A 13,329-nucleotide genomic window follows, 5' to 3' on the forward strand; every position below is an offset into this window, starting at 1 on the left:
GTAAAACTTTTTAGTTTTTCTTTTTAAAATTTTCCTAATTTTCAAAAAAAATTATATATCATGTGTTCTTTTTTTTTTGTCACTAATACAAATTTATAAAAATTTGATGTCCCATTATTTTTATATTCTTCATAAAAATATATTAAAAAACCTTTATTTCATAATACAACTTAATTTTGTGTAGTAATATAAAAAATTATAAAAATTATATTACTATAAATTAAGAAAATAATACAAAATTTTACAATATTATTATTATTATTATTTTTGTGTTTTTTTGCTTTCCCAAACATACTATCCAAACATGTTTTCGTTTTAAAAAAATTGGTAATAAAACAAAAACAAAATAAAACCGAAATAAAAAAATAAAAAATAAAAAAAAACAGATTAGCAAAAACAATGCCAAATGACCCCTAAATTTTTATTTTACAAGACCGATTTTATGTTTCCATGTAAGAAGTTCAAATATAGCTCAATTTTATTTTACAAGATCAATTTTGTGTTTCCTCACTAAACATTAAGTTAAGTTCAAAATTGAATATAATTTGAGTACTTTTATCGATATTGATTTTGAATAAGATTATTTGGATAAAGTTTTATGTGCATTATAATTATTGTGATTACCTAACTATTGGGTAGTTGTGAGAAGATTATTAAAATTGAGTATTTATATGAGAAGCTCGCTAAAATTAAGTATTTACTTGGAAAATTGGTTAAAATTATGTGCTTTTTCTTTTATAATTTCATGTTTCTTTATTTCTAACATACAATTTCTTTCTGACCCTATATTCGACCATATTTTATTTTTATCCTTATATTTTAAAATATTTAACAAATTTGTTATGTATAAAAAAATTTGTTTAATTAGACTGCACATGATATTAAATATTTGAAATGCAATAATTATTTATAAGATTGTCAACCAACAACTTATATCATTATAGTTGTCTATCACATTTAAAATCATTTTGAAAACACTTAAGGAAATATTTTATCATGGCAAACTTGCCACATTTACGTTTTCAAGATCTTCTCTCCTATTTGTTAAAAAAAATTAACCATGTGGATGTTATGTGACATAAAGTTACTAGCTACATTTCAACACCCACAAGGATTATTTCTCTGATATATTGGCCAAAATAAATAAATATATAAATATCAAATAAATAATTATTTATTTTAAATTATATACAGCTAAGCACAAGAAATCCTATGAAAGGAATTAAAATATACATGATTCATTAAAAATGATAAAAAAGAAAAATTCCCCTAATAAGAAAAATACCTTTTTTTCACCATCCATTTTTTACTTGAAATCGCAGAAAATATTACATCTTTTTTATTCTCTAGATATATTGATTATCAATTCTTCTACATCAAATTTCTCATGTATATATATCTCAATGTTATTAATGAAAAAGATGACAATAACAAATAAGAAAAGACATGTACATTGAAGTTGTTCACCATAAAGGAAAATGGATTTTTTTTTAAATTTTTTTAATCAAATGATTGATAGATTTACTGTTTCAATTTATTAATCTATTTCCTAATAGCTTTCAAAGTTTTCAAAGTTTATCAAATTTTTCAAATTTTTTCCTGAATAATGAAATGGATTTTAACATACATCTAACATATAACTAAAGTTAATTTCTTCTCCTAATTCCTTTTCATTTAGAACACTCTTATCAAATGAAATTGATTCTCTTAAATATGGACATCTTTTGAACCATTCATAACTTCCTTGACCTTATACTGTACCTACTGTATAAAATATTACATTACATTTCATTATAATTAAACTAACTAGCTACATACAAAGTAACGTCTTCTCAATCAATTATGCTCAATAACCAAACACATAACCTCCATAATCTCAGCTTATATATATCAAAGATTTAAACAAAAATAACTACATATAAATATAAATATTAATATAGTACAAGAAGTTTAAGAATAACACTAACAGAAAAGTGGATGTTTATCATGAGACATGCAATGTGCATGCAATATGTTTTAATTTTTTTTTTATATAAAATCTAATAAAATATTGAATAAAAGTTTCATAAAAATACAAATATTTGAGAAGTTGAATCTCATACCTTGTGGTAGGAAGAAAGAAAGATAAGTGCAAATAGAAGGAGAAAGTGGGAAGCTTTATATATAGAGGGCATTCACTCATGTCACCGTCAAATGTGTTTAATTATGAGACGGCATTAATGCCTTTTAAAATGTTAAGACGCTGATTAATTCATTAGATAAATTAACAATAACATTTGGCTTGTTTTACACACTTTGATTTTATGTTTAAGATAAATATTTTTAAATATACATAGAGCTTATTAATGGTGGATGTTTATTAATGTTAGGGTTGATGTTTATTTATAATTGAAATTTAGAAAATTAATGAATGAGATGATTCTATATTAATTGAAAGTGTTTTGTTGGAAGAAATCACATAATTTGGTTGTATATATTTTTCAGAATTAAATTAAAGAGGTTAAGAATAATAATATTTTAAAAAAAATATAATTAATTGAAGTATAATGAGTAATGAGAATTCAAGAACATTAATTATAGTAAATATTAATTTTTACTACAATGGCCACATAATTGTTACTCATTAAATGTAAAGAAAAATTACTTGTTTACTACAATGGCCACTATAATGCCCATATATTTTATTCTAAACTTAACAAAGCCTTGTAGATTCCCATGATCTTTTACTAGTGCTGCCTTTTAATCATTATATATATATATATATATATATATATATATATATATAAATATATATAGTGACATACCAAATATATATAGTATATTTTGAACTGCACTGAGATGTTTCGTATAAAATAATGAAAATAAAAATTATCATTATCATTCAAAGAGAGCTCCTTGAATTAGTAACTCATTAGACATTTCACATTCAAGCATTCTATTAATAAATAACAACAAAATATATTAAATTATACCATTCATATATTCCTTATTACTATTAAATTAACTTTTACATGAAACTCACATACACTACGCCCTCAAATACATTGATTGCATAAATGTTAAAACATTTTAATTTGTGAACAAGTGATATGTTTCGTTCATTTGAATAGTAAAATAAACTTATAAATTTAATAAGATACTGTTTGTTGACTATTTCTCATTAATTTATTTTAAATAAGACTTGATCAATTCTTAATTAAGTATTTAATTAAAATTAGAATAGTTAAGCTTATAGATTTTAATCATGTGAAATTATTTTTTTCCCCCTTTTTTTCATTTTTTCTGTGAGAAAATATTTTTAATTATGAATGGGCAATATCTTAGTTTCATTACCATCCAACAATTCACTGCATGATTGATGTCCATTTTCCACATCAAGGTCCCACTATGGTTATTGTCACGGCAGAACCCTTACAGTTATCCCATGTGAGAAAATTCTATTAAATGAAACAATCATTTTAGCACAAAAATTATATGCAATTAAGTTCAATTAATTTAATTAAATACAATAATAAAAGATTAGAAACTCTAAACCCTGGTAGAATTTCAAACGACAATGACTACCCATCGTTTTTTAGACATTTAACTCAAGTACAAACACTCTTATTAATTATTAATATTACTATATCTTCATTATCATGAATTAATTCATTACAATAAATGATTAGTTGTAAATTGTTGTGGTAAAGCATATGATCAAGCCTTTTTCTTTTTTTCTTTTTTTGGTTGAGGTGTCAAAACATTAATTCTTAACCGTACATCAAATCAATAATGCAAAAGAAAAGGACAAAACCATCAAATTGTGTTGGTAAGATGTTACTATGGAGCTTTTGTCATAGAGTAATGCTATGACTCGAAAAAATCATATGAACCAGCCACACGACTGTGGCTGGTGACATGGATTTCCTTTTTTTTATTTTCTAAAAAAAAAAATTAAAAACTAAAAAGGGGAGAAATAAAAAACGAGAGCATCTCTCGGGTTCGTGTGATTTCTTCGCCTCATATAGCATTACTCATTTCACATGCTTCACATGAGCTCTTAATTTTTTTAATTATAATTTTTATTTTAAGAAGAGCATATATAATTCGGAAACTTTTTATCTAAATATAATATTGAGTGCAAATATTCGTAATGGATATGCATAACATGATCAACATTATATTTTGGATTCCTACATTGATAGTTTTGTTGGGTTATTTGGGCTTCCCTCCAATGTGGAAAAAGCCCAAGACTTGGACCAAGCCGTTAAGTTTCTTTTGTTCATGTGGATTAAGGGGTGGTATGAAAAACAAGGCAGATATGAAAAAAGGGTTAGGAGACCTGGTGATTTTTGCAGTCTTTTTTAGACCTGGTGATGTGTTACATTTTTGCACGATCCTACTCGTTCACCATTGGATTGTGCTGAAATTTGGCGTGGAGGCTGGCAAGACATAATTCTACAATCTAAAAAATCAAATTTTTGTTTGGAGTCATGTAGAAGGAGATCTAAGCATTGAACCGCAGATCAACATTGGTGATTTCTCTCCCTTTTGTTCTTGTATATCTTCTATTGTTGATGTGTTTATACGCCTGATTAGTACTCTGTTTTGTACACCCTATTATCTAGTGGAGCTTCTCTTGATGGGCTTGAAGATCCTGTGGTTTTTACCCTCGATTCGATTTGGTTTTCCACGTTAAGATTGGGTGTTCATAGCTGTGAATGTTTGCTTTGATCTTGCTCATTCTCACTTCCAAATTGAAGCAGTTACTGTTTGTATCAGTTAATTCCTGCCAAGTTTAAACAGATCCGAAATTTGGCCTTGTTGTTGTTCCATTTTTCTTTATATTCAGGTGGCACTCTACTAATTGAAGCCCATCAAGTTTATATATTTTATTAATACATATATATTTTTGTTTTAAATAATGAATCTAGCTATTTATATAATTAATAATTAAATGAGTTGATTCTTTTCATTTTTCTTTTCATAATTACACCATTAGAATAAGATACCTGGTGTGTCTTGCAATTAAGGGGGCTTGAGTTTAAATAGCTCAACTCATAATGCATAAGGTCACCTATTCGAGGCCGGTTTGTATAAAGAGCACTTTCCCTCTTATCCAGATTTGCATGACAAAAAATTTATTCCAAAAAATTTACAAGCCACCGTAATTGTTGTACATTTGTATCTGCATATCCTTTAACTAATATTGTTTGTCACTTTCATTAAAAACATATGTGATCAAGAACAATTTCTTTTGATAAATTAATTCCTATTTATTAAATCAAGCTGCTTAAGAATGGAAGCTTAGAGGATTATAATGTTAATGAAAATCACCGAAGTGTATTACCAATAATCATAAGAATTTTTCATTAAACATAATAAGTTTGGGTTAGTTACCAACTAAAGTCCGTATTACCATCCCAAATGTCAATTTCATTATTGAAATCAACTTGCTATGTAATTTCTAATTCCTTCAATTTACCAAGAAAAAAAAGTATTTTGATCCTTCTCTAAAATCACCGAGATTGATGTTGAATAATATTATTTATTACATATATGTATATAGATGATGACCTAATAGTAGACATTTTTATAGAAAATATTACAGAAGAGATTAAAATAACATCAACAGATTCAACACCATCAATCATCATTGTACATGCAGATACATACATATATATATATATATGATATAATCTTATAAAATAAATAATCATATTTATTCTTTTTCATATTTAACCCTTGTTTATTAATAAAGCCTAACTAATCAAAGCACTAACACTCTCTCTCTCTCTCTCTCTCTCTCTCTCTCTCTCTCTCGATCTCCATCTAGATACGCAAATCTATATATACACCATAAAAAAATATATACCTTTCCCTAATGCATGTGATTTTTTATATAAATACCTTAAAAAATTACATACATAACACTCTCCCATTAATAAAAACCTCCTCCCAAGACTCTCACCAACACAACATAAACATTTCCATGCAAATTAAAGACGGTCCTCTTATAAACATAATAATAATAATAATAATAATAATAATAATAATAATAATAATAATTTAACTAAGTTCACCATCAAGAGTACAAGCCAGCAACCACAACTATTTTTAAATAAATAAATAAATCACATTTTATTAAAATTTATTGAAAATATAAAAAAGCAACAAAAACTACAATTTTCTTTTTATTTCCAAAATTAAAATTTATACCTCTCTTTGAATTTCACAGAAAGTGATTTTGGACTTCACACCAACATTTGTATGATTACTATATCAATATTTCTCAATTAACATATAATTTAAGGCAAAAACTAACAGTGATATTACTTACCAAATTGAGCGGATTTTTTATTATATTAATATATCAAAAAATTACTCTGCCATTTAAAAATGTTTGAATCAAATAAAAAATTAATATTTCAAGTCATGTATGTTAATTAAGTGAACTAATATCACTAAAAATACAAAATACAAAATTATATTAACTATTTTTTTAGTTTTTTATTTTATAATAGACAATAAACACCATACATTTAAGAGTTTGTCAAAAAACAAATAAATACAAAATACACATATTACGATGCTTTATCAACCTCTTAAAAACTTATTAACTTCACCAAATATCACATGAAACAATGAAAGTCCGTCATATGCATACCCAAAATGTTTACAAGAATCATATCAACCTAATAAAATCTCCTATAATGCAATTTTTGAAGAAAAAGATACAATCTCTCCTATAAAAACAATTCATGAAGAACTCATTTTAGCAACAGTGGATAAATAATATCGCTAAAGCCTTAAGCGCAAGAATTCGACCCAGCCAAACATTTAACCATTTAGAAATAATCAAAAGTAAATCAATATTAAACCACTCTCACACTTATTCTCACCCACATTAACACCAAAAACAAAATTTATTAAAAAAAAAACATCAATCTTCCCATCAAGACTACTCAAGAGTACCAACTTCACTCCTGGATCACAATCATAATGACTTAGACAAAACATTTCATAAAAATAAAAATATAAAATATAAATAAAATTCAAGAAAGGTACTAAATGATTAATTAAAGTTTAAACTAATATGATCAAGAGTTCAAGAAAGCAACAACCTTCTTCATCATCTCCAAGGCTTTATCAGAGAGAGGTTTCATCAAATGAAACACATGACCTTCACCTTCATCAACCCACAACTCCCCAACACCATCCCATCCACTTCCCACCAACTTCTCATAATACAACTTCCCTCTTTCACAATACACATCTTCACTCGCCACACAAACCAACACTCTCCGGCAACAAACTCCGGCCAACGGCGGCGCCCCCTCGGCGAAGGGATTAAAACAAGGATGATCAACTCCCATCTCCGGCGAGGCTGTCATTTTCCAAAGACACTCAACTCTAGACCTCGCCAACTCATCCTTAGTCTCATTCCCCACAGGAGTTGACCCCCAGAAGTAAGGGTGGACAAGCATTGCTCCCCGGAGCTCCGGAAAACCATGAGGACCTTCACCAAGCTTCTCTCTGCCAGCTCTTAGAGCTAGCTGGTGAACTATATTAGCTCCGGCGCTGTCTCCGGCGAGGAAAAGACGGGTGAAGTCAGCGTAGGAAATGAGCCATTCTTCTTCACGGGAGGAAGTGAGCCATTGGAGAGCTTGCCAGGAGTCAGAGTAGGCAGTGGGGAGAAGGTGTTCAGGAGCACGGCGGTAGTCAACGGAGAGGATGAGGACGGTGGAGGTTAAGGAGAGGGAGTTGAGGTAGGAGTGGTAGGTGGGGGAGGTGGTGGATTCAATGCAGAAGCCGCCACCATGGAAATAGAGAAGGATGGGAAGAGAGTGAGGTTGAGGATGAGGAGGGAGGAAGAGACGGGCTGAGATGGAGGAGGAGGAGGAGGGGAGGGGAAGGAGAAGGTCTTTGGAGAGGACGCCGGTTGAAGGGTCAAGGCCGGAGGAGACAGTGGTGGTGCCGAAGAAACGCTCAACTCGGCCGCTCTTGTATGTTCGGAAACGTGGGTGGAAGTCGATGAGGATCTCGTCGGAATCGATTTGGTTTGACATCGTTGAAGAAATTGTGGTGGTGGTGGTGACCCTGGTGGCTTGGGTTGGGTATTAAAAGAAGTCATCTCCTCCGGTTCTGGTTCTGGAACTAAATTATATCTTGATTTCAACCTATTAAAATTTATCATGCGTTCTCAAATTTTAATAAAAAATAATAATAATATTATATATCACACACATGTTAAAATATAATAGGTTAGAATCAAAAAATACACTGTCTCTGTAATCAGAGATGACTTCTTTATAGAGGCTTTTAAAGCATAATTTTGGAATAATTTATTTAACAAAAATTAAATTTTATTTAGATTTTATTTTAATAAATATCTATTTAAAATGTTAGATTATCTATTTATATTTATTAATATGATGATAAAAAGATATATTTAAAATTTATTGGTAAAATTCAATAAACTAAAAATGTAACAAAAAAAATTATAATAATTTAAAAACTAGAAAATCTCTTATTTAGTACAATTAAATAAATAAATATTATATTAATTTTGGATTAAAAACAGCATGAAAAAATCATTCCTTACGATCAAAATAAAATTTTGAAAAGTTAGTTAGAGAAGATATGAGTGATCAAGCACTAAAATAAAAATATTTAATATCCTACCATGTTATTTAAAATTTTAAAAATTAATTAAGATTAAGTTATATTAACTAAATATTAAATTAAAATATCTTTTTTATTATATTTAAAAATTTTGAGTTTTTAAAATTATTATTAAAAACCTAAAGATGAGGCCTTAAAAAAATTGGTGGCATAAAGCTATTACTTTATCGACCTCACTCTTCAGCCGGATCTGTGGCAGTGTGTGTGGTTGTTCTATATAATATCAAGTATATTGCTTAATAAAATTATATATAATGAATGATCTTTCAAATTGGGTTTATTTGTGTAGCTTGCTGTTTGGTGGAGATGTATTGTTAAAATATATTATTATATATTAAATAATTGAAAAAAATCTTATCGGTATATATTCGGATAAAGTCATAAAAGTTTATAATATTTATTAAATTAATGTTTAAACATTTATATAATTTTTTAAAAAAATTATAGGGTGATTTTATTCCCTGTGTGTAAATAAAAATTAATATAGGTAAAGACAATTGAGGAATTTAAAAGGAAAAAAATCTATTTTTATTATTATTAAAATTTAAAATTATATAATTTATAATATATTTTCATAATCTATACTATTTATAAAAAGATATATATATAGTCATCACAGCAATAACTAAATAGTTAAGATATCTAATTTTTATGTAGGAGCCATTGTATAAGTTGAATTTTAAGAGATATATAAATCCAACAATTGGTTTTTGTTTTTGGAGGTACTATGTATGTAATTAGAAGCATTTGTAAAAGTCTACAACAGGCGAAAAAAAATTTATATTTTTCTAATTATTTTGGTATAATGGCGATATAGAATGATAGATATAATATATATATATATATAGATATGATGATAAAAAGATATATTTAAAATTTATTGATAAAATTCAATAAACTAAAAATGTTAAAAAAAATTATAATAATTTAAAAACTAGAAAATCTCTTATTTAGTACAATTAAATAAATAAATATTATATTAATTTTGGATTAAAAACAGCATGAAAAAATCATTCCTTACGATCAAAATAAAATTTTGAAAAGTTAGTTAGAGAAGATATGAGTGATCAAGCACTAAAATAAAAATATTTAATATCCTACCATGTTATTTAAAATTTTAAAAATTAATTAAGATTAAGTTATATTAACTAAATATTAAATTAAAATATCTTTTTTATTATATTTAAAAATTTTGAGTTTTTAAAATTATTATTAAAAACCTAAAGATGAGGCCTTAAAAAAATTGGGGGCATAAAGCTATTACTTTATCGACCTCACTCTTCAGCCGGATCTGTGGCAGTGTGTGTGGTTGTTCTATATAATATCAAGTATATTGCTTAATAAAATTATATATAATGAATGATCTTTCAAATTGGGTTTATTTGTGTAGCTTGCTGTTTGGTGGAGATGTATTGTTAAAATATATTATTATATATTAAATAATTGAAAAAAATCTTATCGGTATATATTCGGATAAAGTCATAAAAGTTTATAATATTTATTAAATTAATGTTTAAACATTTATATAATTTTTTAAAAAAATTATAGGGTGATTTTATTCCCTGTGTGTAAATAAAAATTAATATAGGTAAAGACAATTGAGGAATTTAAAAGGAAAAAAATCTATTTTTATTATTATTAAAATTTAAAATTATATAATTTATAATATATTTTCATAATCTATACTATGTATAAAAAGATATATATATATATATAGTCATCACAGCAATAACTAAACAGTTAAGATATCTAATTTTTATGTAGGAGCCATTGTATAAGTTGAATTTTAAGAGATATATAAATCCAACAATTGGTTTTTGTTTTTGGAGGTACTATGTATGTAATTAGAAGCATTTGTAAAAGTCTACAACAGGCGAAAAAATTTTATATTTTTCTAATTATTTTGGTATAATGGCGATATAGAATGATAGATATAATATATATATATATATAATGATATCAATAATGTCAGGTTATACATATTTAGTCGGTTTGAAGCAATGCAATTAGCATGCAGCCAAGCTTGTGTATATAAAATATCATGATTAAAATATAATATCATCTTTGTGTATACATATTTAATGGTTTTATTCGGGTGTACTATTTGCAATTAGACGAATTTCAAAGGTATACAGGTTAAAAAAAATCCTATATTCTAATCATTATGATGTAATGACGAATAGAATGATATATATATATATATATATATATATATACAAGTAAACTCAGATTGATGAGATATTATGATTATGTCAAGACATACATATTTAATTTATTTGATACGAGGCAATTATCATGCAATCATCTTTGTGTCTATAATATCATGATTAAAATATACTATTTAGGTTTAAATATTGGTGTATAATTGACTCCGATATATATATATATATATATATATATATATATATATATATATATATATAGGTTTAAAACCACTAGTAAGGCCATATTAGCTTAATAATATATATATACATAAAGTTAAATTCAAGATATAGATGGAGATTAAATGTACTATTAGGGTATTAGGGTATGGAACTATGGAAGTTAAAGAGTAAAATGGGTTGTGATAAAAAAATAAATAGAATTTAAAGTGGATTTGTTTTTATTTTATTTGTCTTTTAAACACGTGGAATTTTCTAATTCTAAAGAAAATTTGGATTTTTGTTGACACTTGACAACAGGACAAATAATTTTGATTGGTACTTTCCTACTTTCCCATTGATGAGTGAGAAAATGCAAGGAAAGCAACAGTCTTTAGCAAGAGTTGACATATATAAAATCAGAAGAATAATGAAGTTTTAACCCACCTAACCAGAATAAAGTTTCAGTTGAGAAGTTTAAAAATATAAATTTTTAACTTAATTAATTCTCTTAAATTATTGTTTATTTTTTTTAGCACACCCCAAAATTTTACTTTCATAAAAAAAAAAAAAAAAAGTTTGACAAATAAATGTGTATCAATAATAAATAAGACGTTGGTATTTCACTCTTTTCCCTAAATTTATCAATTTATTTTGTAAGTTATAAATAAGAATGGCTTCAAAACCCTTTTGGAAAAAGTTTAAATTTATGGCAAATGGGACCATTGATTGAGGCTTTCCATTGTCACTGACAAAGACATGGGACCAATCACATATTTAATTGGGGTGCCTTTCCTGAAGATATTGATGGAGGGGTTTTTCAATTTAAAAAAGAATGGACAAATCCTGTGCAAGTCGTTTAAATGTGATGAGTTAATGTTTAAGTTCATTTATGCTCTTATTTTATATAAATTAATATTTGAATATGTTTTTTTAATAAAAACACGGTCATCTTGTATAAAAAAAACTCAATACTAATAAATAAAGAATGATAATAAATAAAGAGTTTATTGTATATAGAGCTTCGTATAAAATTTATCTTAAAATTACAATTAAAAAAATTAAATCCCAGCATTTTAGAATTGTAACATTATATATAGGATTTAAATATTTTTAAAATTAAAATGTATGCCTTTAAAGGAAATTGATCACTTTGGGCTATTTAATCCTTCCAATTACTTTGCTGACTTTACCATCCATTCAAAAAAAAAAAATTTCTTGTGAAGAGCTTAACAAGGAAACATAATCAGCATGCAACACCTAAAAAGGAGAGGATACGAAGTTTATTTTGTAAAAAGACATCGCTTTGGATAGATTTATTGGAGAACTATAATTTGGATTTGTGTTTAAAATTGATCATCATTTAAAGTGATTATAGTTTGTATTATTTTTTTTAGTGAGCAAAGTTACAAGCTAATATAAAATTAATTAAGGTGAATAAATCTCAATTCAAATTAAAAAAAAAACTTACCAGACAAGATTGATTGATGACTTCGCTGTATTTGATTTTTCTCCGTATTTTTCAATTCGATTAGAGTGTAATTCTAGTTTTTTAAATCAACCAAAATAGCATAATTAATGTTATATATGCATTATGTTGTACTATATTTTGATTCAATGTTTGGCTTTTATTTCAAAATTTTCTCAAATTCATTTCTTGTACATAAACATAAATCTATAAAAAAAATTTTAAAAAATTATGAACCACTAATTTATATAAATCTATAAATTAATTAAGCTAGAAGTTTTCAATATATATATATATATATCCAAAACTTTCACAAAGCTAATCACTAATTACCTAATTAACTCACTTACTAATATAAGCTTCAACTTAAACAAGTATTCCTTTATCCAAACCAATTTCTCTATACTCTGGAATTTGCGGACAAGAAAAGTTGGCTCATTATCTTTAAACTATGTCTTTCATAAGTATGAGTTGATCTTGGATTCTTGATTATATAAACTAATCACTAACATATATATCACACATACCAATCATACCTTGAAAATTTCAAATATCTCATTATTACTTCATATTCAAAGCATATAATTAAAAACAAAATGTTAACATATATTTAATTAACAAAGCAAACATAAAATATGCTCCAGAACCCAAGGACACATACATGAGACAAATTCTTTGTGAATCTCAATGATTCAGAGGTTGTAAATGTCACTCACTCATTATACATCCCTATCAGAAGATTCAGAACTTGAATTGGTACTACAAGACCTCATCTATATATAATATACAAACTGAGCATTATTCCTTAATTCTTCCATAACTCATTAATTAGCTTCA

The 13,329-nt window shown here is 26.4% G+C and overlaps 1 protein-coding gene across 1 annotated transcript; it reads right to left on the minus strand.

Moving 5' to 3' along the window:
- Positions 1–6,886: 6,886 nt before the first annotated feature.
- On the minus strand, positions 6,887–8,148 carry LOC120281860 (probable carboxylesterase 12). The gene has a single exon (XM_039288554.1). The coding sequence runs from the start codon at positions 8,046–8,048 to the stop codon at positions 7,080–7,082; it is 969 nt and encodes a 322-aa protein (XP_039144488.1). The 5' UTR covers positions 8,049–8,148; the 3' UTR covers positions 6,887–7,079.
- Between the last annotated feature and the right edge of the window lie 5,181 nt (positions 8,149–13,329).

This window comes from Dioscorea cayenensis, chromosome 18, assembly GCF_009730915.1.
Source record: "Dioscorea cayenensis subsp. rotundata cultivar TDr96_F1 chromosome 18, TDr96_F1_v2_PseudoChromosome.rev07_lg8_w22 25.fasta, whole genome shotgun sequence".
Classification (NCBI taxonomy): Eukaryota; Viridiplantae; Streptophyta; class Magnoliopsida; order Dioscoreales; family Dioscoreaceae; genus Dioscorea; species Dioscorea cayenensis.